Source organism: Notamacropus eugenii, chromosome 1, assembly GCF_028372415.1.
Source record: "Notamacropus eugenii isolate mMacEug1 chromosome 1, mMacEug1.pri_v2, whole genome shotgun sequence".
In the NCBI taxonomy this organism is placed as follows: Eukaryota; Metazoa; Chordata; class Mammalia; order Diprotodontia; family Macropodidae; genus Notamacropus; species Notamacropus eugenii.
The window spans coordinates 700534427-700558061 of NC_092872.1; the positions used below are offsets into that span (position 1 = coordinate 700534427).

General features: G+C 39.2%; 1 protein-coding gene across 3 annotated transcripts in view; it reads left to right on the forward strand.

The window, feature by feature from the left end:
• Window positions 1-23635, forward strand: part of IRF8 (interferon regulatory factor 8) — a 66582-nt gene that overhangs the window by 35814 nt on the left and 7133 nt on the right. For 2 of the 3 annotated variants that reach the window (XM_072636249.1, XM_072636248.1), the window contains exons 2-5: window positions 7160-7334; window positions 13340-13523; window positions 17373-17461; window positions 23139-23244. In XM_072636249.1, coding sequence (XP_072492350.1) covers window positions 7161-7334; window positions 13340-13523; window positions 17373-17461; window positions 23139-23244 — 553 coding nt within the window. In that variant the 5' untranslated portion in view covers window position 7160. Of the gene's footprint in view, window positions 1-7159; window positions 7335-13339; window positions 13524-17372; window positions 17462-23138; window positions 23245-23635 lie in introns of those variants that run through there. The other variant, XM_072636250.1, reaches the window with a different exon arrangement.

Sequence of the window (23635 nt, forward strand, 5' to 3'; positions counted from 1 at the left end):
TGTCCTACTCTTCATGACCCCATTTGGGGTTTTCTAAGACACTGGGGTGGTTTGTCACATCCTTCTCCAGCTCATTTGACAGATGAGGAAACTGAGGCAAAGAGGGTTAAGTGACTTGCCCAAGGTCACAAAGCTAATTAGTATCTGAGGCCAGATTTGAACTCAGTCTTCCTGAATTCAGGTCTGGCATTCTATCCACTAATCCATTTTACAGATGAGAAAATCATATCTCAAGTTAGGTGACTTACTCTAGTTTAGCACAATGCCTAGCACATAATCGGTGTTTGATAAATTTTTATTTTTTCTCCCTTCCCTTTCCTTCCATCCTTGCCTAGGGTTGAGAAAGTAGTGAAGTAGTAGAATCAAGATTTGAATCTAGGCCTTCTTCCCAATTTGGGGCAGCTCAGTGGCACATTGGACAGAGTGCTGGTCTTGGAGTCAGGAACACCTGAGTTCAAATCCGGCCTCAGACACTTACTACCTGTGTGACCCTGGGCAAGTCACTTAACCCTGTTTGCCTTGGTTTCTTCATCCTAAATGAAATGGGGAAGAAAATGGCAAACTACTCCAGTATCTTTGCCAAAATATTCCAAATGGCGTCTTGAAGAGTTGGGCATGATTAACTGACTAAATAACTTCTTTGTAATTTAGATCTATTACTAGTACATCATGTTTCCCAATCTTCCTAATATTTCAATCACCTGAATTATAATAGAGGTTATTCCATTTAGGCACCACCAGGCACTTTCAGCCTCGAGGTGACCCTGTAGGGTGTGTGGTCCTCTAGGTCCTTAGGTGTAGCCCTTTGATGGGATCCAAACTTCACTGAATAAATCCCTTTGGGCTTTTATGAATTTTGGATTCCATCAAAGGGACACCTGAGGACCTAGAGAGCCACGTGTGGCCTTGAGGTTACAGGTTCCCCACCCCTTTTCTCCTTTTTTATAGTAAATACAGTGGGATTGGATACCCTACCAAAATTCGTATTTTTCAATCTGATTTTAGATCCTTTGATGTATGCACTGGGCCCTCTCCTCCTCACCATAGTGTAAAAATGATTTCCTTTGCTGGTCTCACAGCTCCTGATCAACTTTTGTGTAAAATCACCTGAAATTCTGGCTTGATTGAATAACATATTTCACATATTTAATAGCAGGGTAATGTACTTTCTTGGTGGTGAAATAGTCAATTTATATGATTCTTTTAAATAAAAATTTGTCTGCTTTACTCCTTCTCATATATATGTTACCCATTAGACTGGAAACTCCCTAAGAGCAGGAACTGTTTTTGTGTTTTTTTGTATCCCCATTTCTTAGCACAGTGCTGGCTAGTGAGTGGGTAAGCACTTAATAAAGGCTTGTTGCCTGTTGACTGCCAGACAGCACTGTATAGCCATTATCATCTCAACTGAGCCTTCCTTGGTTGTTTTTCTCAAGGACAAGGTGCTTAGTGGTCTGTGATTATGGATTGGTCACTTTTGATTTGGCACAAGGTTTTCTGAAATAACACTGGAAATCGCTTATCAGTTCAAGAATGTTGAAGACCAAGAAGAGGGGAAGAAGCTGAAACAGTTTCTAAGCTTTCCTGGTAGAACAGGAGAGGGTAATAGGGGAAATTATACATTCAGTCCAAAGGGTACCTGATAGGGTAAGTACAATATCCCTCAGCCACACCTCTGCTGTTTAGTACGTAGAATTTCAAATTGGATAGAGCTGTTTTGATCCCAGATCTGGGAGTTTTACTACCTGATAGATTTGTAGGGATGTAGATAATTGCTAGGTAGGACTTGGCAGATAGGAAAAATTATTATGTTGAAATTAAGGAAGAGGAAGTTTGTTGTAAGCCCATGACCCTGTTTCTGAATTGTTCATGCCAATGTATTGGGTTAGTGTTGGTGCATAGGTAAATTTATGGGTGCTCCACATAGAATTTTGATCCTGACAGTTAATAATGACAATAAAATCATAGAATTTCATTGCAGAAGTGCTGGAAGAAACTCCTAATTTGAAACTGGAGTATTTCCATCTGAATCCGATCTCTTAATAGCTCTGTGGATTTGGGCAACTTACCTTAGTACTTGAGATTCCTTTTACCTCTTTAAAAGGGAGGTTGTGAAGATAAAATGAGGAACCAATGTTATCTAAAGAACTTCTTTATGACACAAAACTCTCTCTATATGAGACGTTATCATCTTAAACTATGATAATAATTGCTCCAGAGCTTCCAAAGAGCATTCCTCTCAATAAGTGCATATGAAAGAGATTGTTACCCTTCCATTTTACAGGGGAGGAGAGTGAGGTCCCAAGAGGGGAAGTGGTTTGCGCCTTAGTGCTGGAGATAGAATTTCAACCCAGTTTTCCTCTGACTAAATCCAGACCTCCTTCTTTTGGACCACACTCCAGATAAATCTGTACACATGCTGAGAACTTGCATGTTGCTGCTTTTATTAGTTTGATGTAGTATAGAGGACACTCACTAGACTGGGAGTCATGACACCAGGTTGGGTCCAACCAACTGTTGGATGACTTTGGGCAAGTCGCCTAACTTCCCAGCTCCAATATCTATGAAGTGCTGGGTTGGGTGGGATCGTGTGGTGGAGCTTTAACTAGCTCAGGGCTTTTCTCAAGCTTGTTTTTGTTTTTTGTTTTTTTTGATGTCATGTCTCTTCTTAGAGGCAGTCTAGTGGACCTCCTCAGGATACTTTTATATGTATAAAATAAAGTACATAGGATTCCAAAGGAAACTAATATTGAAATAGTTATCAAAATATTTTCCCCCCAGGTTCACAAGCTTTCTGAAATCCATTCTTTGGACATCAGATTAAGAACCCCTAGTCTTAGGGGTAACTAAGGGTGGTACAGTGGATAAAGCATGCACCCTGGAGTCAGAAGAACCTGAGTTCAACTTTTGCCTCCGATAATTACTAGCTGTGTGACCCTGGGCAAATCACTTAAGCTGATTGCCAAAAAAAATAAAAAAGAACTCAGTCTTCAGGGCATCTAAATTTCCTTTTTCCTTTCTGTAAATCCTGCAGAAGCAGAGAGGTAGTAAATATAAAATGCTAATGACTTTGGATGGCTGATTTAGTAAAAGGGGGAAGCAAGGACCCTCAGTCATATATTGCTTGTCTTTCTCTCACCCTGATCATTAAATCTTCCAAATAGCAACAATTTTGAATGTTCATGAAATCCTTCTCTCCTCTATGAGACGTTTTCTTATTGTATATATTGTGTTATTCTGTTCTGGGAAGCTCTTTATTTTTATTTTTTTATTGTTTTATTGTTAACATAGCTCCCCATCATCTTGCTGTCATCAGAGATAAAGTCCCTTTTTTCTTGACTTTTTTTTTCTTGATTTTTCAGTTGTTTAACTCCTTGGTCAAGCCTGATTTGAAAGTCTGTAGTTACAAGGTATTAAGAATGTAATCTTATTCCAAGTAAGACTGCATATAATAAAATTACACTGTGATCTCACATTTCCATAACACTTTTAAATTTATCAAAGGTCTTCCCAGCAATCCCACTAGTGCACGTATTATTTTCATTTTATTGATGAGAAATTTGAGTTTCAGAGAGGTGAAGTGAGTTAGCCAAGGTCATACAGCTGCTAAGTGTTGAGTCTGGAAGCTGAGTGCTCCCATCATGGGAAAAAAAATCACAGTGGATGATTTTTTGGATCTTAGAGCTGGAGGAGTCAAGAGGTCTTGACTTCTCTAGCTCTCAAGTCTTTCCTTTTACTGGAATGGAACTTGGGAGTTGGTGAGATTGTATCAGTCAGTCATTCATCAGTCATTATTGGGTAGAACAGTGCCTGTCTCCAGGAGAAACAGAGTTGAAGTCTTAGTCCCTCCTCTTAGGTAGTTCATAGTCTGGTAAAGGAAAAAGACATAAAGATAGAAAACTGACATATGGGATATGTAATAAGGACATCAGAAAGGCATTAAGTGAAGTATCCTCTGTAGTCCAAGGGGGGATGGGGCGGAGATCACTGCTGACCAGGAGAAATAGGGAAAGCTTCAGTGCAAGTTGGTGGCCCCGCTGGGATTGCATTTTCCCTATTTCATTGTTCTTTATGTTCAGAGGGCAACAGAGTTGGATGAACTCAAGTTTTTGGATGAGTTGGACAAAAGCAGTTTTGGCAGAAATTTCACTGGAAACTCTTCATCTCCTCATCCAATGTAAGATGTCCTTATAATCTAGGTGGGTCTCCAGGCTACAGAAAAGTGGAACCTTTCCCTGAGGATATGGGCAGTGCTGACTCAGGGATTAGATTATCTCTGGATTGGATTGAATCTTGAGCTACTTTGTGCTTTGAAACTATTGATTGTTGCCCATCAGGAAGAGGTTATATTTTACTCCACACAGCCCAAAGGTTATTTTTTGGGTGGGCGCCTGGCAACTGTTTAGGGGATTTCCAGCTGTTGTTCTTGTAAATGATGACTGTAAGATAATAAAGCATGGTTGTCACCCATATGGTTCTTGAGAAAATAGACATGTTCTGGCATGGTGCTTAGATTCCAAAGACTTTTCTTACAAGAGATAGATCTGAGAGCTGGAGAGAGCTATTTCTGTTTTTTTCCTATGGCTGGTTTGTAGCCCAAATTGCTTAGAAAATGTTGCTAAAGAGATTAATGAGTTTGATCACTAAAGAGACCAGTTGGTTTTATTCTGTTGTTATACTCTGGTTATCTCCCCTGGTCCTGGCTAGCTCCATCCCAGGTACATATGACTGATAGACATAGAAGAGACAGGTATTTTTGAATTATATTCATCCAACAGTTCTATTCAGCAAACGTTTAACAAGTCACTACCATGTGCAAAAACAGCATGGAGGACCCTGAGAAAACAAAGACAAAAATGAAATAATTTCTGCCTTCAAGGAGCTTATATTCTATAGGGGGAGGTAGAAGTACTGTTACATATATATAATTAAGTAAATAAATGTAAAGTAAATGAAGTAATTTCAAGAAGGAGAAAAAACTAACAATTGGATAGGCTGGGGTAGGATGGAACCATGTGAGTTGATTGGATCTATAGGCATCCCTTGCCTTAAAGTAGCCCTGGCCGGTGTTGTGTTTTTAACGAACATGGTTAGTACATTATAACCAAATTCCACTGTATGATCACTCCACAAGAATGACAAAGTCCTGGGTCTGAATCTTAGCTCTGCTCTGTACCAGCTGTGTGATCTTGGACAACACACTTCCCTTCCCTGGCATGCAGTTTCCTTTTATGTGAAATGATGGGTTTGGATGAGATGAATTTCAAGGTCCCTTGCTGCTCTGAATCCTATATAAATCTTATAAATTGTGACTCTAATGCTTGTTGGCTTTGTGTCCCTAGGCAAGGTCATCTCTCTGTGCCTCAGTTTCCTCAGTTATAAAATGAGAATAATAATACTTACAGCAACTACCTAGTAGGGTTGCTATTAGAATAGCATTTTGTCAATATCCTAGCATTATGTAATCACGAATCCATATTACTGTTGTTATTGTTCTAATGGAATCGACTCCTCCTGTAATAATGTTTCACCTAATATATTGTTTTCTTTTAATAAGAATTAAAGATACTAGACAGGATGTGATATTGTAGGAAGAAAAAACTCAAAATCTCATGTTCTACCTATGAGGTCAATGGTATTATTTTGGTAAGTCAGGAACAATATTTCATTCTATTTTTGAATTATAATCAATTGGTAATTCTATTCAGCGAACATTTATTAAGTCATTACTATGTCCAAAACACTGTGCCAGAGTAGAAAGACAAAAATGAAATTCTTCCTGCCTTCAAGGAGCTTATATTATCTGGGTTGGGATAGAGGTGGGGATTTTGCATGTACGGTAAATACATGTCACAAGGATAAAGTAATTTAAAGAAGGATAGATCCCTAACAATTGGGTGGAGTGAGCAGGGTTCAGGAAAGCTTTTCTATAGGAGGAAGCATCTGAAGGATGCTCAAGATTCTCCCAGGTAAATTAACAAGTGAATGCATTAAAGAAAAAATTCATTGGATTTCAGATTTAGAGCTGAAAGGTACCTGGAGGCCAATGTTCTCATTTTATAACTGAGGAAATTGAATCCCAGAGATGTTGGGTGATTTGTCCAAAGTCACACAAGTAGGAAGGTGGGATTAGTGTTGGTTGGCAGACTTTGGAGTTTTTCTCTGTTAAATATGAAAGTAGTTTTTTCATTCTGTGGTCAGATTGGACAAAATGAGTGTATGGGGTGTTCAGGGAGAATGAGCACCTCTGATGTGAACCCTTTTCAGGGCTGCTCATCCACCTTTGGTGTCCACCTTCACCCAACTCCAAGAAGTGGGTCCATGAAGCTGTAGCATGCACAATGGCCAGCCAGATAAAACTGTCTAGGGGGCAGATGGCTAAAGCAGGCTGAGGATAACTGACAGACCTCAAACCCAGTGCGTGGGGAGGTGAGTTGGGGGGCTGTATCTAACCCAAGTGAAGACCACCCCCCACAGAATGGGCTGATGTCAACAGTTTGTTCCAATGGCCATGAGGGCAGTGGAAGTAGGCACCGTGGAGTGTTTAGAGTTTGGTCAGGCATCAAAGATGCCAGGGTCATCCAGTGCCTCCCAGGCCATCACCAGTTGTCCTGACTTTTGACCTACCACTGGATTTCGATGACTTGGGAAGAGCGAATGGGACTGATGACATTGCACAACTGTGCCTCACTTAAATCCAGTTCACCCAGAAGTCAAGACATCACCCAAGACGTCCCTCATCTTCTTTGAAATCAAAACACTAACAACAACAGTAACAAAGTGAACTGAAATACTTTGACTTTGACTTTGTCTATACTTTACTACCAAGCTGATAAAACATGAAAAATTAATATTTTTTCCTTAAAAAAATCAAGAGAATTTCTTCCCATTTGGATGCTTGGCATTATGTAATTTGTAATATTGGCAATTGCAAATGAGATTTCTTGTTTTTACTGAAGCATTTGATATCATAGAGTCAGCAACTGTCTCTTCCCTCCAGTGACTTCTCAGGTTTCTGGATTCTCCCTGTTCTCTGATGAACGAAGCTTATACGCTTAAGCCCCCATTTTCCCATATGGCATTTCTTGGTTGTTAGATAAAACACCTGGGAGGGAGGGAACTGGGTGACAGTGCTTGACCTTTGCTTTCTTTCCTTCAGGATGTGTGACAGAAATAGTGGAAGAAGGCTCCGGCAGTGGCTGATTGAACAAATTGACAGTAACATGTATCCTGGGCTCATCTGGGAAAATGAGGAGAAAAGTATGTTTCGGATCCCTTGGAAACACGCCGGCAAGCAGGATTATAATCAGGAGGTGGACGCTTCTATTTTCAAGGTATGGAGAAGCATTTCTTTCTTAGGGAAATCTGCCTGAATTGGGATCACTTCTCAGTTTAGTGAGCAGGTTGAAATATTTAATGATTAATTTTCTTTAAATTCTTGAGTCTTCCGGTTGCTTTAAACAAAATCTAGAAATTCAGAAATAACATTTTCTCTTGTTTCCTTCACCTTCCCTATTGTATCTGTGGAATATATTGTGATAACAAGCATCTTCATTTCATGGATATGTTGGTATTCCCTCCACAAGGAGAGATTGGGACCCATCCTTGTGTTCTTATCGTATGTGATGCGTTTGTATGTTTCCCCAGATCCTTCATGGGGGACCCATCTACTACGCTAGAAGTTTTGGTTCTGTTTATATTTCATATCTCTATCTGTTATCTCTTAGTGCTTGTTCCTGTTCTTTCCCAATTATTCATGCCCTTGATGGTAGGTTAGCAAAAAATCACTGGGAAATATTTCTTGGTTCCTAACCTAAAACTGATACATTTGAATGATTTTAGTGCTAACCAAAAATGCCAGATGAGTGCTAAATCTTTGGTTTCTTCATTGAGCCAGCCCTACAACAGATTTATAAATGCACACACACACACATACATATATATTTATAAATGTGTGTATATATTTATGTATATGTGTATATGTGTGTGTGTATGTGTGTGTATATCTATCTAAGTATAAGAAAAAAATGTAATTCTGTAATAATAGCTCTCATTTGTAGCGAACGTAAGGTATATAAAACACTTTATAAACGGTTCTCATTTAATCTTCTTAACAACCCTGGGAGTTGCCATTATTATCACTATTTTACAGTTAAGGAAACTGATAAAGATGGAGGTCAAGTGACTTTTCCAGGGTCACAAAGCTAGTAAGTGATTGGAACTGGATTGGAACTCAAATCATCCTGATTCCTGATTCCAGGCCTGGCACTCAGTTTACTGAGTCCCCTAATTGCCTGACTTAGTGTTAGAGGACTAGTGTTAAGAGTCAGGAAGATCTTGTTTCCTGTCTGGCCTCTAACACGTTCTGGCTGAGTGACCCTGAGCGAGTCACTTAATCGTGTTTGCCTCAGTTTCCTCATCTGTAAGGTGGAGAAGGAAATGGCAAACAACTCAATCTCTTGGTGCTTCCAGATAATCCATGATTATTAACTTTCTGAGCAGGTATGGATCTGCATAGAGAGAGAGAGTTTCCTACCTGGGAGTTCCCTATATCAATAAAATCATATCTGTGTGGGTAAAAAGGGTAAAGTCTTGTGTTAGGTATCAGATACAGAAATGAGTGAATTCTCAAGTTCTCAAGAAACTTATTATCTAAGGCTCTTGAGCCAGGAAGCAGTCTCTCATAAGATCATGGGATGTAAGTCCTTAACTAAGATTTCTTTGTTTTCATGTCAATAACTCCAGTCTATATATCTTTTATGCTTTACAATTTATTAAATGATTTTCATATATGACCTTATTTACATCTCACAACTGCTCTGTGAAATAGTTACTGCAAATAATATTCTAAAATATTATTCCCATTATACAGATGGAAAAATGGAGGTTAAGCCATGTGCCTAAGGCTGCACAGACATTACAGGTGATAGATCTGGAATGCGAGTCCAGATCATCTGACTGCTATTACTCCACATAATGATTAATATTTGTGTGCTTTAACTGTTTTGTTGGTTTAATAATTTTAAAGTGGATGTTTATTGTAGCGTTTTCTAGAATGTTTACGTAACTTTCATATAATGTTTTAAGGTTTCTAAATTGCTTCTCTCATTGCTAGCTTGAGAGGTAAGGATTGAAAGTATTTCAGTCCCCATTGACTTTGCCCAAGATTACACAGGTAGCAAGGGACTGGACCAGAATATGAACGCAGGCGCTCTGACATCATCTCTTCTGTAATTTGGACTCAGTTGGGCTAGATGACTTCTAAGGTCCCTTCTAAGTCTGCCATTGTCCTTCTGTGAACCGTACCCTACACTCAGGTTAAGAGTCAGGGCACAGACTCTTTTGGCCAGTGTTTCAGAGACTGTCGAGCCACGGGGTAAAGGAACAAGAATGAGAAATGACACAGCATCTTTAAGCCAGATGGAGGAAATGGAGCACAGGCAATGTCAATTACTTGCTTTCAGAGCACATGATGAATTGGAAGTTGGTGCAGAATCCATCTGGTTCTCCTAATTCTTACCTCTCTGCTTACATTATTACCACATACTTCCTAATCAGCTCCCTCTATAACAAGGTATCTTAGTCCTTTTTGTGTGTCCTGGACCCTTTTGGCAACAGACTGGTAAAACTTGTGGACTCCTCAGATGAATGTTTTCAAATGTAAAAAAAAAAATTACAGAGGATTACAAAAGTGACCAATTACATTGAAATGCAGTTATCAAATATTAAATAATAACAATAGCTAGCATTTAAGTACCACTTTAAGGCTCATGAAGCTCTTGACAAATATCTCATATTATACACATACAAATATTGTATTATACAATGCAAAATATATAATGCAATGTATTGCACAATGTGTTATATAAATAAAAATATTTATCATACAATACAAAATGTATAATACAAATATATTGTATTAAGCAATGCAAAATATATAATGCACTATAATGCACAATTTATTATACAGATACAAATATCATATTATACATATATTTATTATACAATACAAAATATATAATACAAATGTTATCTCATATTATACATATATCATCCCACTTCATATGAGACCATGGACCCCAGGTTAAGAATCTCTGCTTTACAACAAAATAGCAACAAACATTTCTTAACTCTGTTTACTGAGTTACTGTGTTATTCAAATCTTCAATCAATCAAGGATCGTTGGTTTTAGATCTGGGAAGGGACTTTATAGAGCACTTGGTCCAAATACCCTATTTTACAGATAAAGAAACTGAGGCCCAGAGAGAGAATGTACTTATGTTTAAACAGGGAGTAAACAGAAGAACTAAGATTTGAACTCAGATCCTCAGAGTCTAAACTCAGGACTCTTACCATTCCCTACTGCTTCCTGATATAACAGCTAAGGAGTAAATTGATGACCTCAGCAAATCTTGCCTTCACACTGTCAAATGCTTGGCACCACATAGACAAAACGTCTGGTAGACTTGACCAGATGCCTCCATATTGAGATCTCCTAAGGTAAATGTTAGTAATAACTCACAGCCCTACTCAGTCACAATCTCTATGAAGGCAGTGATCTCATTCTACTTAAACTTTTCATCTTTCCCAGTTGAGAATCTGTACATGCTTCGTTAGTGTGACTTGAATCGCATGAAATTTAGAAAGTATGCCTCAGACATTATTTCCTTGGACCTTCAGGATAGCTCTAGGAGGGAGGCAGTTTAAGTGTTATTGTTTTCATTTTACAGATGGGCAAACTGAGGCCCAGAGAAGCAAAGGATCACTCTAGCTCCAAGTCCTATAATCCTTCCTCAATCTGGGCATTAGTTTCCTCACCTGTAAAATGAGGGGATTGAACTAGGTGATCTCTCAGTTCCCTTCCCCTTCTAAATGTGTAGACATCATTAGGGTACTGAGGAAAGAACACTTGTTCTGAGGTCAGACTGGGTTCTACAGTCTTCTCTAATCCTTACTACCTCTGTGATCTTGGGGCAGTCAACAAACCTCCCCAAGCTTTAGTTGTCTCATCTGTAAAATGAGGGAATTGGCCTCTGAGATCCTTTCCAGCTCTAAATCTATGATCTGGTCCCTCCGTGGTGTTTGTTATTGTTATTATTCTGAGGCAATCAGGATTAAGTGACTTGCACAGGGTCCCATAGCTAGTGTCAGAGACCAGATTTGAGTCTGAGTCCCTCTGAGGGCTGAGGTGCTATCCACTAGATCACCTAGTTGCCCCTTATAGAAGAGGAAACTGAGACCCAGAGAGGGGGAACTAGTCTCATGTAGCTATTTGATAGCTAGCAACTATGGATTCGGAGTGAGGAAGACCTGAATTTAAATCTGGCCTCAAGACACTAGCTGGGTGACCATAGGTGAGTCTGTTTGCCTCAGTTTCCTCATCTGTAAGATAGGGATAATAATGCCTCAGACCTCTCAGAGTTGTTGTGAAGATAAAATGAGATAATATTTATAAAGTTCTTTGGGAGCCTTCAGGTACTATACAAAAGCTGTTGTTGGTGGTGATTAGTCACAGAACCAAGAGCAGAATCCAGGTCCCTTGGTGCCAGATCTGTTGCTTTTCCCATAGGCAGTGCTGCCTTCAAAGCCAGAACTCAGAGGGTAATCAGAATGCAGAATGTTGGCCTTTAACCTTACATTTCCCAGTTGTATCTGTTTATGAAACCATGCCAGTGCTACAGCTGTATGTCATAAGGACTGCTGTGGTAGAGAGAGAATGAGAAACAGCTCTGGCTCGTTAGGATTAGGGGTCCTGGGCTGCATGTACTGTCCTGTCCTAGCTGTGTGACCTTGGGCAGCTTACTTTGCCTCTCTGGGTCTCAGATTTTTGGTCTCAAAAGCTCCTTCCAATTTTAGATATGGTGGGTACACCATCTAATTCTCTAGATGAAAAGTTGAAAAAAATTCAGTCAAACATCCGGAGGTTGGGTCCCTATGAAGTGATAAGAAGCCTGTGCTCTTAAGATCTTGGGACGGACCAGTGGCAGTAGGCACAATCCTCCTAGAGAAAGCTGACTTCTCTTTCTCACAGGCTTGCTTCCTAAGTATGTTTGCATTGTGATTAGGAGGCCACAGAATAGCCATTTAAACTGTTTATTTGAAACAAAATTTCCCATTCACACTTTAGCCGTCTTCTGTCTCTCTACGGTAGGATTTTTGGGTTCCTGAGGTTTATTAGAGGATGCCCCCAAACAAGAAAAGGAATGCAGTAATGCATTGTCTTTTTAAAATAGATCCTGGGAGAGGGGTTAGAGGGGGTGCTGTGTAAATGCAAAACACCTTTTTGTTAAAAATAACAGGGGGATAGTTGACTAAATTAAGACTATTTGCATAATGTCCCTTACAGACTAAATTGTAGCCAGGGTCTGGTTTTTTAAAAAAATTGATAGAGGTTCAATGTGTGAAAAACCCTGTTGAACTAGAGTAACTTCCTCTTTCTTCATTGTAACCTCAAGGGGATTCGACCCTTTTGTGCAGGGATAGTCTTTATTAAAAGGTGCTAGGATACTACGGAAAGGGTCCTGAATTGGGAGGTAAGAGCCACGTATTTGAATCCTGGCTCTTTTGTTAATCCAGCCTGGTTTTCCTGACTCCTCTCAGCCTTTGTAGCTGTTAAACCCAGCCAGCTTTGATGCAGTGAAGAGTTCCTTGGCTCCAGCAGAGGACCTGGGTTCAAGTTTTCCCCTGGGTGACCTTAGGAGAGTTAGCTTGGGAGTAGTGGATAGAGAGCTAGGCTTGGAGTCAGGAAGACCTTGGTCAACATCCTGCCTCAGACACTTGTTAGCTGTGTGACTCTGGGCAAGTCTCTTCACCTCTCTGGGCCTCAGTTTCCCCATCTGTAAAATGAGGAGGGCCTGACTGGATGGATTCTGAAGTCTCTTTCAGCTCTAAGTCTATGATTCCAAGTCATCTAAGGGCCTCAGTTTCCTTCTTATATAAAATGAGAGGATCAGACTAGATGACCTCTGAGAGTCCTTCCAGCTTAAATCCATGATCATCCTGTAACTAGATCCTCTTGAAGGCCCTTTCTAGCTCCATTATGGAGGAAAGTCTTCTTGTAACAGAAAGAACCTTTGACTGGGAGTCAGGAAACCTGGATCGTAGTGCTAGCTCTGTCATAAATGAGGTTGGGACCCTGGGCAAGTCACTTCCCCTGCTTTGGTTTCCACGTGACTAAAATGGCAGAAGGGGATGTGTTGCAGAAGAGGCTCTCTAGGGTTCCCACCAACATGTTGGTTTGGCGTTTTCATGGCTGGCACTCTTGGATGATCTCAGAATTGGCCAGTGTACTGAATATCTCCTTCTCCTTTTTTCCCCTTCCTCCTCCTTCTTCTTTTAGGCCTGGGCAGTTTTTAAAGGAAAGTTTAAAGAAGGGGACAAAGCTGAACCAGCCACTTGGAAGACTAGGTTACGCTGTGCATTGAACAAGAGCCCAGACTTTGAGGAGGTGACAGATCGATCCCAACTGGACATTTCTGAGCCGTATAAAGTTTACCGAATAGTTCCTGAAGAGGAGCAAAAATGTAAATATCCTTGAGTCGTGGAAGTGTTCAGAACTCACCCAGGTTTATTACTCTGATTCATAATGATGATGATAACTGACATTTACGTAGCCCATTAAAGTTTGCTATAACATTTGCATCAATAATTTCATTTCATCCTTACAACAACTCTGGGCGGTAGGTGCTCACCGCAATGTAGTATTAACCCTATTTTATAGATGAAGAAACTGAGGTAAATAGAAGTTAAGTGACTTGCTCAGGGTCACACAGCTAGTAAGTGTCAGGGGTTGGATATGACTAGAAAAGGCTATTATTCCTCATTCCCTTGAGGAATCTTGAAAATTGCAAAGAATGGAATGCGGTAGACAGAGATGTGTGGCAATCATGACCAGTTTGTCCATCTTTGGAGTAAGACTTTCCAATCTCTTGGTAGATTCTTGGGGGATGACTGGACTAGATAGATAATTTCTGAGGTCCTTGCCAGCTTTAAAATTCCATTAAAATATTTGAGAATGAATTAAAAATTTTAACAAAAGGAAGTTTCCTTTTCTGGACAATTCAGTATGCTGATTAGAATCCTGGCACAACAGACTGAAATTTTGTCCAGGAGCTTATCAGCATTCCCCCAGAGGCTCATCACTACGCCTACTCATAGGAAATAAATCCTTTAAAAATACACTTACAACAGCATGTCAGCTTTGTGTCTGGACTTGGTCCTTTTACTCAAATGCAGGAATCAGTGGTGATGATTTAGGAGAGACAATACTATTGATCTCTCCTGGTTTTGCAGGCTCTTCTGGATCTAGATTCCAAGAAGGAAGAGCAGTTCTAAGTGTATCCATTTGCAAAGACTTCTGAATGACTTTGGAAAGCTGCCTTTTTAGCTAGAAGTATCCAGCAGAATGGCCAGTGGTTTGGGAGTCAAAGGACCTGGGTTTAAATCCTGATTCTGCTACTACCAGTGGAATCTTGGGAAAAATCACTTAGCATCTCTGGACCTCAGTTTCCTGATTTGTAAAAAAAAAAAAAAAAAAAAAAAAAAGAGGGAGGTTGGACTAGATCAAAGATTCATAACCTGGTTTCCATGAACTTATTAAGAACAGCTTGATAACTTTATTGAAATATAAGTGACTTCTTTTGTAATCCTATTTAAAAAAAAATTAAAAACATGATTATGAGACAGAGTCCATAGGCTTCACCAGAATGTTGCCAAAGAAGAAATGCAGGGCTTGATGATCTCTAAGGATCTTTCCAGCTCCAAGTTTTTGGAAGTATAAGACAGCAGAGTCAAAAAATCTCTGAACCTCTAGATTGGACTGAAATCTAGAGTTTGTTGAATTTATCACTTACTAATAGCATGACTTTGGTCAAATCACTTGACTTGTTAGGCCACCAGTTTCCTGGTACCTCAGATAGGAAAACTGTAGACTAAAGCTTCCTATATCACAGGGTTGTTATGAGGAAATCACTTGGTAAGCATTAAAAGCCAAAGAAATGCAAACTATTTTGAAAGGGAAGGGGAACATTATTCTGATGTTTCATTTCAAGGCTTGCAAGTATCTATGGAGTGGCTGTATAAACAGCCAGGCTCCGGAAATGTAGAAAAATACCCTATTTAAAAAAACAAAAAGTAACAGATTTGGGTTATCTGGGGTAAGGAAATGAATCATTTGCATATTGTCCAAACAACCAAACTTTCTTCCCTGCTTTAGCACTTTGCAAGCCTTACCCTTGCATGTGTAAATTTCCCAGAATTTCATACCCAAGGGAAAAAAAGTGGGGGAAGGGGACAGAGAATCCAATGGGGAGAATTTCTTTGATTCCACCCAAAGTATAAGTTATTTAAACAAAATTTAGGCTTGTTTTCTTGGTTATATGTGTTGGGCTAAATCCTGTACTTCTCTACAGTCCTTTATGAGTAACTTATTTATTTATTTTTTAACAAATATTCTGTAGAAATAAGAGAATCTCATTGCTACACATGAGTTAGGGAGGCATTACAGAGTAGAGGAAGGAACAAAGGGCATTATTATCAAAAGACCTGGTTTCAACCTTAATGTTTAATCTTGAGCAAATTCTTTTGATTCTCTGGAGTCTAGTTTTCTTGTCTCTAAAATGAAGAAACTAGACTAGACGATAACTTTTGATCCTTCCTTTGAGACGCATATCACCCCAGTTCATTGGAGTTTAACCACTCACTTAGTATTGGTGTGTCAGTTCATCCAGGATTCCTCCACCAAGAGTCTATGGAGATATGTCTTACAGAGTTGCCCAGAGCTCAGAGTAGTTCAAAAAGTCTATGCCATAGTTAGTAAAGGTAAGTTGGCAAAGCCTGAAGGGAAGACACCCCAAGTCAACTCTGTCTATTATGATGTAGTATTTTGCCTCCTAACAATCTGGGAGATTGAGGTAGTCTGGGAGAGAAACATTAGTGGCACTGGGGTGAGGAAATGTAATGAATTGTCCTATATGTTTTACCAGAAAAATCTCCATTCATTTAGGCCCTTTGTTAGCAAGTTAGGTCTAATTTTATGCATGAGTAAATCTTTATGCATTGTATGTGTGTGCATATGTTCAGAAAGACTGAAAAGAGATTTCCTGTCAAGTCGATTTTTTAAATTGCCAAATACAGTTGGCAGAAAATCTTTGTATATTTTTAAGATGCTTAGTTTATAAACTTAACTCTTGTGTTATTATATTTAAGAAATTTCTAGAATAACCTTATAAAAACAAGGTAAGAAACTTTGTAATTTGAAGACAATAGAAAGGACAATATGGAACGGAGAAAGCCTTGGGCTTGGAGTTGTCTCAGGACCTGACTTTCAGTTTGGACTTTGTCACTTGGCTTTGTGACATTTTTATCTCATGAGTTTCCTCATCTATAACCTGATACTGACATTTTTTAACTTCTCAGTACCCTGGACAATTTTCTAAGACTCATGTAAGTTTCATGCAGAGTGCTGGTCTGCGTAAGGGGAGGATGCTTCTATGTGGCAGTTGTGCACGCCAATGAAATCCCCTCCCTCCAAAAAAACTCCTGATACTTACATTACCCTACATCTGAGGCTTGCTACCAATAATAGCTCACATTCCCATAATGCATTAAGGTTTGTAAAATATTTTCTTCATAGCATCCTTTTTAAGGAGGTAGGGCAAATATCACCCCAGTTTTACAGATGAGAAACCTGTGGTCCAGTGAAGGTTTTTTTTTCATATAGTTTATGTATCAGAGCTAGAATGTGAATACAAATCTATGGGCACCAAATTTACACCACCCTGTGCTGAAGCAAAGCACTTTGTCTTAAAACACTCTATGAATGTGAACAGTTATTGTTACTGAACCCCAAAAATGTTTTTGCCTTTGGTCAACTTACAGAATCATGGCTAAATCATTACCTCTTTCCCAAACCAATAGCTAAGCTTGCTCATTTTTTAAAGATTATATCTTCTTAAAACACAAGTAAGTTTAACATCAAGGGTCCTAAAATGCATTTATTTATTTTGAAAAAATATCTGTACAACTTGTCTTGACACAACGGATACTGCTTAATGAATACCCAACAAATCCCCCTATAAAGAACTTTGACAGGAAATAATTCATTTTTTGACCGTTCACAGAAGGGAGGGCAGTGAGTGTCCTTTAACTCTGGCAGTAAGGTACTAATATTGATCATTGTGTTTGATCAGAGTTGTCTGGCCTTTAAATTCTGACTTAATTTACGCTGTAGTTAATCACTGAGAAAATTGTCCTTTTGGCTCTTCTTCCTTCACTGTGCATTGCTTCTTATGAATCTCCCCATTGGGCATTATCTTGACAAAGTTTATGGTGACTGGGCTCTATTTCACATGGTTTTGTCTGGTTTTCTTTAGGCAAAATAGGGATGGCAAACAGCAGCACTGTGAATGAAGTCCCTGATATGAATTGCAATCGATCTGAAATAGAGGATCTGATGAAAGAGGTAAGTGGTGATTGCCTCCTCAACTCATTCTCTGAAAGTCCCTTCTCTTTGGGGTCTCCCTGGAGTCTGGCTTCTACAGTTATCCCTTCCACACTGTAACTTTCCCCAGTGAGGTTTCTATATCATGGGTCAGCATGAAAAATTAAATGGGAATTTTTTGGGAGTTTTGTGGAAGCCGTGGACAACATACGAAGGTGAGTAGACAACATAGAAAAAGTTTAGAAACGTAGAAATCCATAGAATATATATACCTACACAAATACATATATATACATATATGTATGCACACATATATGTATACACACATACATGTATATACATATACATGTATGTACATATTGTATATTTGTAATTGTTTAATATCAACATATTTTATCTTTTAATGTAATTTTAATATAATTTAATATAATAATTCAGATTTCTCTGGTAGGTCTGGTAGGTCTGGAGTCAAAAACGTTTTCTGTGGGGTGGGGGGGTTGGGGGATTGGGGATGCTGTGCCCTAACACTCCTCTCCCCTGCTCCCCCCCAGATGTGGGAGGAATAACTGTTGTGCCTTTGCAAAGATAAGGTCTTGAACTCTATTACATTCAGCTCATTGGATGGTTGATTGTACTGGGTCAGGCAGTAAGATTTGTTGACATTTACGTAATGCTTTAAGATTGGCAAAGTACTTCATATGCAATCTTCCATAATACAAATTCTGTATCTGTAAAATCAGGGGGCTGGAGGAGATGACATCTATAGCTACTTTTGGTTCCAAATCCTGGGATCTCATGGTCCCGTCATCCTATAGCTTAGTGCCACTCTGACATACTTTGGGACCGGTTTGTTCAGGTGTGATATAGTTTCTATATATCACCAATAAATGAATAATGATTTTAGAAATAAAATTTAAATAAAATAATTTTATGATTAAAATTAATTTGATTGGTAATTGACAGTTTTATTGGTATTATTACCTCATTTGCTATGGGATCTGGTGCATTATTTTTGACGGACTGATACAATGTTTATCTGAAAAGACAGATTTCCAGTCGTCTCAACCATCCAAAGCATAACCAAGGAGCTAGAAGTCAATGAAAAGGAGTTCTGAGCAGTGAAAAGGCTATCCCCATCTCTTTTGCTTGACGGAGATAGGGAAAGAGTGGTTCTTTATCTGTAAAATTAGGGGTCTCAATGAGATGGTGTTTATGGACACAGCTAACTTTAAATCCTAGGATACTCTGACCCTTTAGTCTTCTAACTTTCTCATTAAGACTACAATAACAGCTCTTTCATTCGACAGATATGAGGAAGGCCTGTTCCACATAAATAAATTTCAAATGCTGAAATTTTAGAAATTATAAAAATCTCGTGGGATTTTGAACTAGACGGAACTCTAAGGGGTCACCCAGTCCAATCATAATCACCTCGTTTTACCAGATTTGGAAATGAAGGCCTCGAGGTAAAAGTGGCTTTTCTTGAGGTCACACAGTTTGTAACAAGCAGAGCTGAGATTCACACCCAAGTTCTCTGACCCCAAATCTAGGGTGCTTTCCACCACCTCATTACTTCTTTCAGAAATGAAGCATATCCTTCCTTAGCTTTTTAAATCGATGATATTGAGCTCAATCAAACATTTTCTGGTTGAAAAGTTTATTATTTGTGGGTACCACTTATTGTGGCCTCAGGGACATTTGAAGTATAGGAGACTAGCTGCCTATATACTGAAAGCCTCACAGCTTCTCTTTCTGAAGTCTCATGTCTACTTTTTATAGTTTTCCTGCTTTCCTCCCTTGCTGCTAGATAACAATAAAAATAATAGCTGGAAGCTTATGTGCTGCCTCTGGTGACAACCCTTCTAATTTGTTGTATTTAATCTTTTGTGGCCTGAGAAGCCAGATAGCCACACTTATTAAAATTGTGTATAAAATGAAGGCTATAGACTATGATTTAGAGCCATGTGTAGGGTCCTCCTACATGTGGAGTGCATGCACAGTCTTCCATGCCTGGGTCTTTTTACTACTCAGAGTTTCTTTTTATTGATTTCTACCTTCTTGGCTGTGTTGTGGATATTTGAAGCTACTGGAAGTTTGTCTTTCAGATAAACATTGTACTAGTACGCTGAAAATAATGCACCAAGTCCCATGTCAAATGAGGTGCCAATGCCAATAAAATTGCCAATTGCCAACAAGAAATTTTTTAGACAGTTATTTTATTATTTAAATTTTAATAATAAAATTATTATTCATAAAATGAATTTTATTGGATCTATCTGTATCTATCTATCTGTCTATCTATCTATGCTATCACACAGAAACAATCAGATTGACACTAATCTTAATATAGCCCAAATAGTCCAAAACCTTTGGCAGTTAAGGGCTACTGAAGGTTCTTAAAGGACCATTGTATTAATTCCTAACTTCTTATATCATGTAGGCCGAAGGGTTCTCCCTAAATTTCCTGTTTTGTGCATACTATTTTCCCACTGAATTATTTCAGAAGGGAAGATAAGTTGATTGCCACATTAGGGTCACAAGAAAATCAAATTACCAAATGTTTTGTAATCAGATTTATAACTTAAACTTCAGAAGCAGGGCAGAGATCTAGAGCAAGTATTCATAGTAGAAATGTGACACAATAAAGCTTTTTTTTTTTTTTTTGGCAAGTTAAAGAGGACTTTGCTTTTAATTTACTACTTATTGGAGATCATATCATATGAGGGTTAATTGGATAACATAACAAAAAACGATGGTTGTTTTGGCTGGAAAAGAAAAGACAAGGATGACATAATAGTTTTCTTCAGATCAATCTGTTGAACACCTACTATGTGCTAATCACTGGGGATACACAGACACAAAATAACCCCTACTCCCAAGGATCTTGTAGTCTAATGGGGAGACAATATTCAAACAGCTACATACAATCAGATATATACAGGATAAATTGGAGGCACTCTCAGTGGTATTTATTAAGCATTTAAGATGAGTCAAGCAGTGTTTGAAGGTTTGTTATGTGAAAGGGATTCATTAAATTGGTATTCCTTAGCTGCAGATGAAAGAACTAGGGTCAATAAGTGGGAGTGGTAGAGAGACAGCTTAAGGGTCAATATAGGAAAAACACTTTTTGCCAGTTAGTAGCATGGACTGTCTCCAAGGTGATGAAGTCCTCATCATTCAGTCTTCAATCAGAAGCTGCATGGTGCGGGGGGAGGGGGGAACATTGTACCTGCTGGGGTGCTTGTTGGACTGGATGACTTTGTAACATGGAAGTCCTGTGATTCTGGGTTCTTGGGCTATGTCTGTGGGACAGACACCAAAGTAATCAATTAATTTTAATCAACAGATATTCTGCTAGATCTTGGGGATTCAAATACAAAGAATGAGACATTCCTTGCTTGAAATGAGCTTACAATGCAATGGAGAAGGTAGCAAGTAGCCATAATATATATCTACATCTACATCTCTATCTCTATATCCATGTCTATATTCATATCTGTATCTATATCGGTATACATATCCCTATCTCTATATCCATATCTATATCTTTCTATCTAATGCATGTATATATGTACATATATATACAGCATAAAGGTAATAAATACACATATAATTGTTTATAAATAAATGCATATGTATACACACATACATAAAATAGTTGAATATGAGGTAGTTTGGGAGGGAGGGCTTTAAAGTTGAGAGGAGGGATTAAGATGATAAGTTCCCTTCATTCATTCTCCCTTTCAACTAGTTCCACATTCTGTCTCCTGTTGCCATGCCTTTGTATTGGCTTCCCCTCCTCCCCTCTTGGTGATCCTTCTTGGAATCTTAATTTTCCTCCTTTCGGGAGCCATATACTGTATGAAACCTCTCCTGATTCCCTTTCTTGTTCTCCCTATCCTCAAGTTGTCCTATATTTGAACATCTATTTACATGTTCTATTTTCTAGTGGCACAGAAACTCCCACAAAATTAATTTTTTTGTCCTTATCTCCCTAGTGCCTGGTTTGACACCTTGAGTACTTTTGTTTCATCATTTCAGCGGTGTTAGATCCTTCTTGAACCCATGTGGGATTTTCTTGGCAAAGATACCGGAAGGGTTTGCTGTTTTCTTCTCCAGTGGCTCCATTTTATCGGGCAATCAGAGGTTGTTACTTGCCCAGGGTCACACAGCCAGGAAGTGTCTGAGGCTGGTTTTGAACTCAGGTCTTCCTGACTTCAGCCCCAGTGCTCTATCCAGTGAGCCACCTTGAGTATATATAGTAGGTACTTAAAAGAAATGTTTGTGAAATTAGATTGACTTTTGTGGGAAAATTATTGTTATTACTTTTTTATTATTGTTTCATGGAATTGACTGATCAGTTCTTCCAAAGTGGGTCATCTGTTATGTCAGTGTAGAGAACCACTTGGAGATATTTTAACCTCAACATGCTGCAAACGGAGCTCCTCTTTCCCCCAAACCTTGCCCTCTTCTAAATTAACTTATTTCTCTCAAGGGCAGCCCCCCAGCATTCTAGGCTCTTGAGTTTGTAACTTCAGCAATGCCCTTGACTTTCAACCCCCACACGCAGTCAGTGACCAGTCCTTATTATTTCTGTCTTCACGATAGCTCTCATTTCAGTTACACAGAAACTACCCTGGTTTAGGCTTCTTTATCTCTCTTAGATTATTGCAACAGCCTATTAATTGCTCTTCCTGCCTCGAGTCTTTCCCCTCCAGTCCATCCTTCCCACGGCTGCCAAAGTAAACACAGATCTGAATATGTGACTCCTACTCAGTAAATGCCAGTGGTTTCCTATTGCCTCTAGGACAATAATATAAGCTCTGTTGAGCCCCCCATCATCTGACTTTAAGCTACCTTTCCAGACTCATTAGACATTACTTTCCCTCTTGCCTTCTGAGATCCAACCAAACAAGTCTTTTTTCTGTTCCTCGAATACAATGCCCAGCCTTTGCATTGGCTGTTCCACATCCTTGGAATACACTCCCCCTTACCTCCAACTCATGGAGAGCTCTTCTCTTCCTTTTAGATTCAGATCGGTCACCATCTTCTGTATGGTGCCTTTCCTGATCCCCTCAACTGTTCACCCTTTAGCTTTTTTGTTGTTCTGTCATTTTCAGTCATGTCCAACTCTTCATGACCCCATTTGAGGTTTTCTTGGCAAAGATACTGGAGTGTTTTGTCATTTCCTTCTCCAGCTCATTTTACAGATGAAGAAACTGGGATAAACAGGGTAAAGTGATATGTCCAGAGTCACATGGCTAGTAAGTGTCTGAAGTCAGATTTGAACCTGGGTCTTCCTTTTCCAAGGCCAGCACTCTATCCACTAAGCCACCAGCTGCTCCTTACCCTTTACCTTTGCATACATTTGTATTTACTCATTTTATTTTTAATCTGTATATATTGTTATGCACACTTGTCTTCCTCGTCAGAATGGAAGTTCTTTGTGAGTAGGGATTGTTTCCTTATTTCTCCTTGTATCCCTGATGTTGGTTATAGTGCCTGGCACCTAGTAGGTGCTTAATAAATACTTGTTGCTTGATATCTCAGAAGTGGAGAAAAAAGTTCCTCTCAAAAACCAACTGCTAAACATGACATAAAGACGTTGATTCAAAGTCTTCACTGAGTTACAAACTGAAAACTAAGTAATGGTACTTCCTTCCTCCCTCCCTCACTTCCACTCCACAACGTTGGGCAGCCCTTGGTAGATGAATACCTTGGCATAATCAAAAGAAGTCCTTCACCCCAGGAGGCCTGTAGGAACCAACCAATCCCAGACTGGTGGATACAGCAGTCAAGCACAGGTGAGAAATAGTATCTGTTGTATTTGCTACAACAATGGTTCTCAACATTTTTTGCTCTTCAAAACCTTCTTCACAACAACCACCCCCCCAAAAACTGGTGAGCCCCATGGCAATTTACTATCCTACTTATAATATTCTTTACAATTACTGCTTAAGGTGTCATTGAAGAATTTTTAGTGTAGATCCCTTAGAGTATCAGAATAAACAAGTCAACGGGAGCCGCTGCTACAAGACATGGGTGTCTCTTGCTCTCCACAGCATTCTGGAGAATGTGCTGTACCTTCCTGACTTTGTTTACTATTATACTAGGAGAAAACATTTAAGGAGGCTCTGCTCATCCCCCTGCTGATGGGCCTGCTTGAGCTATCAGGTGGCAGCCCTTCCCCCTCGA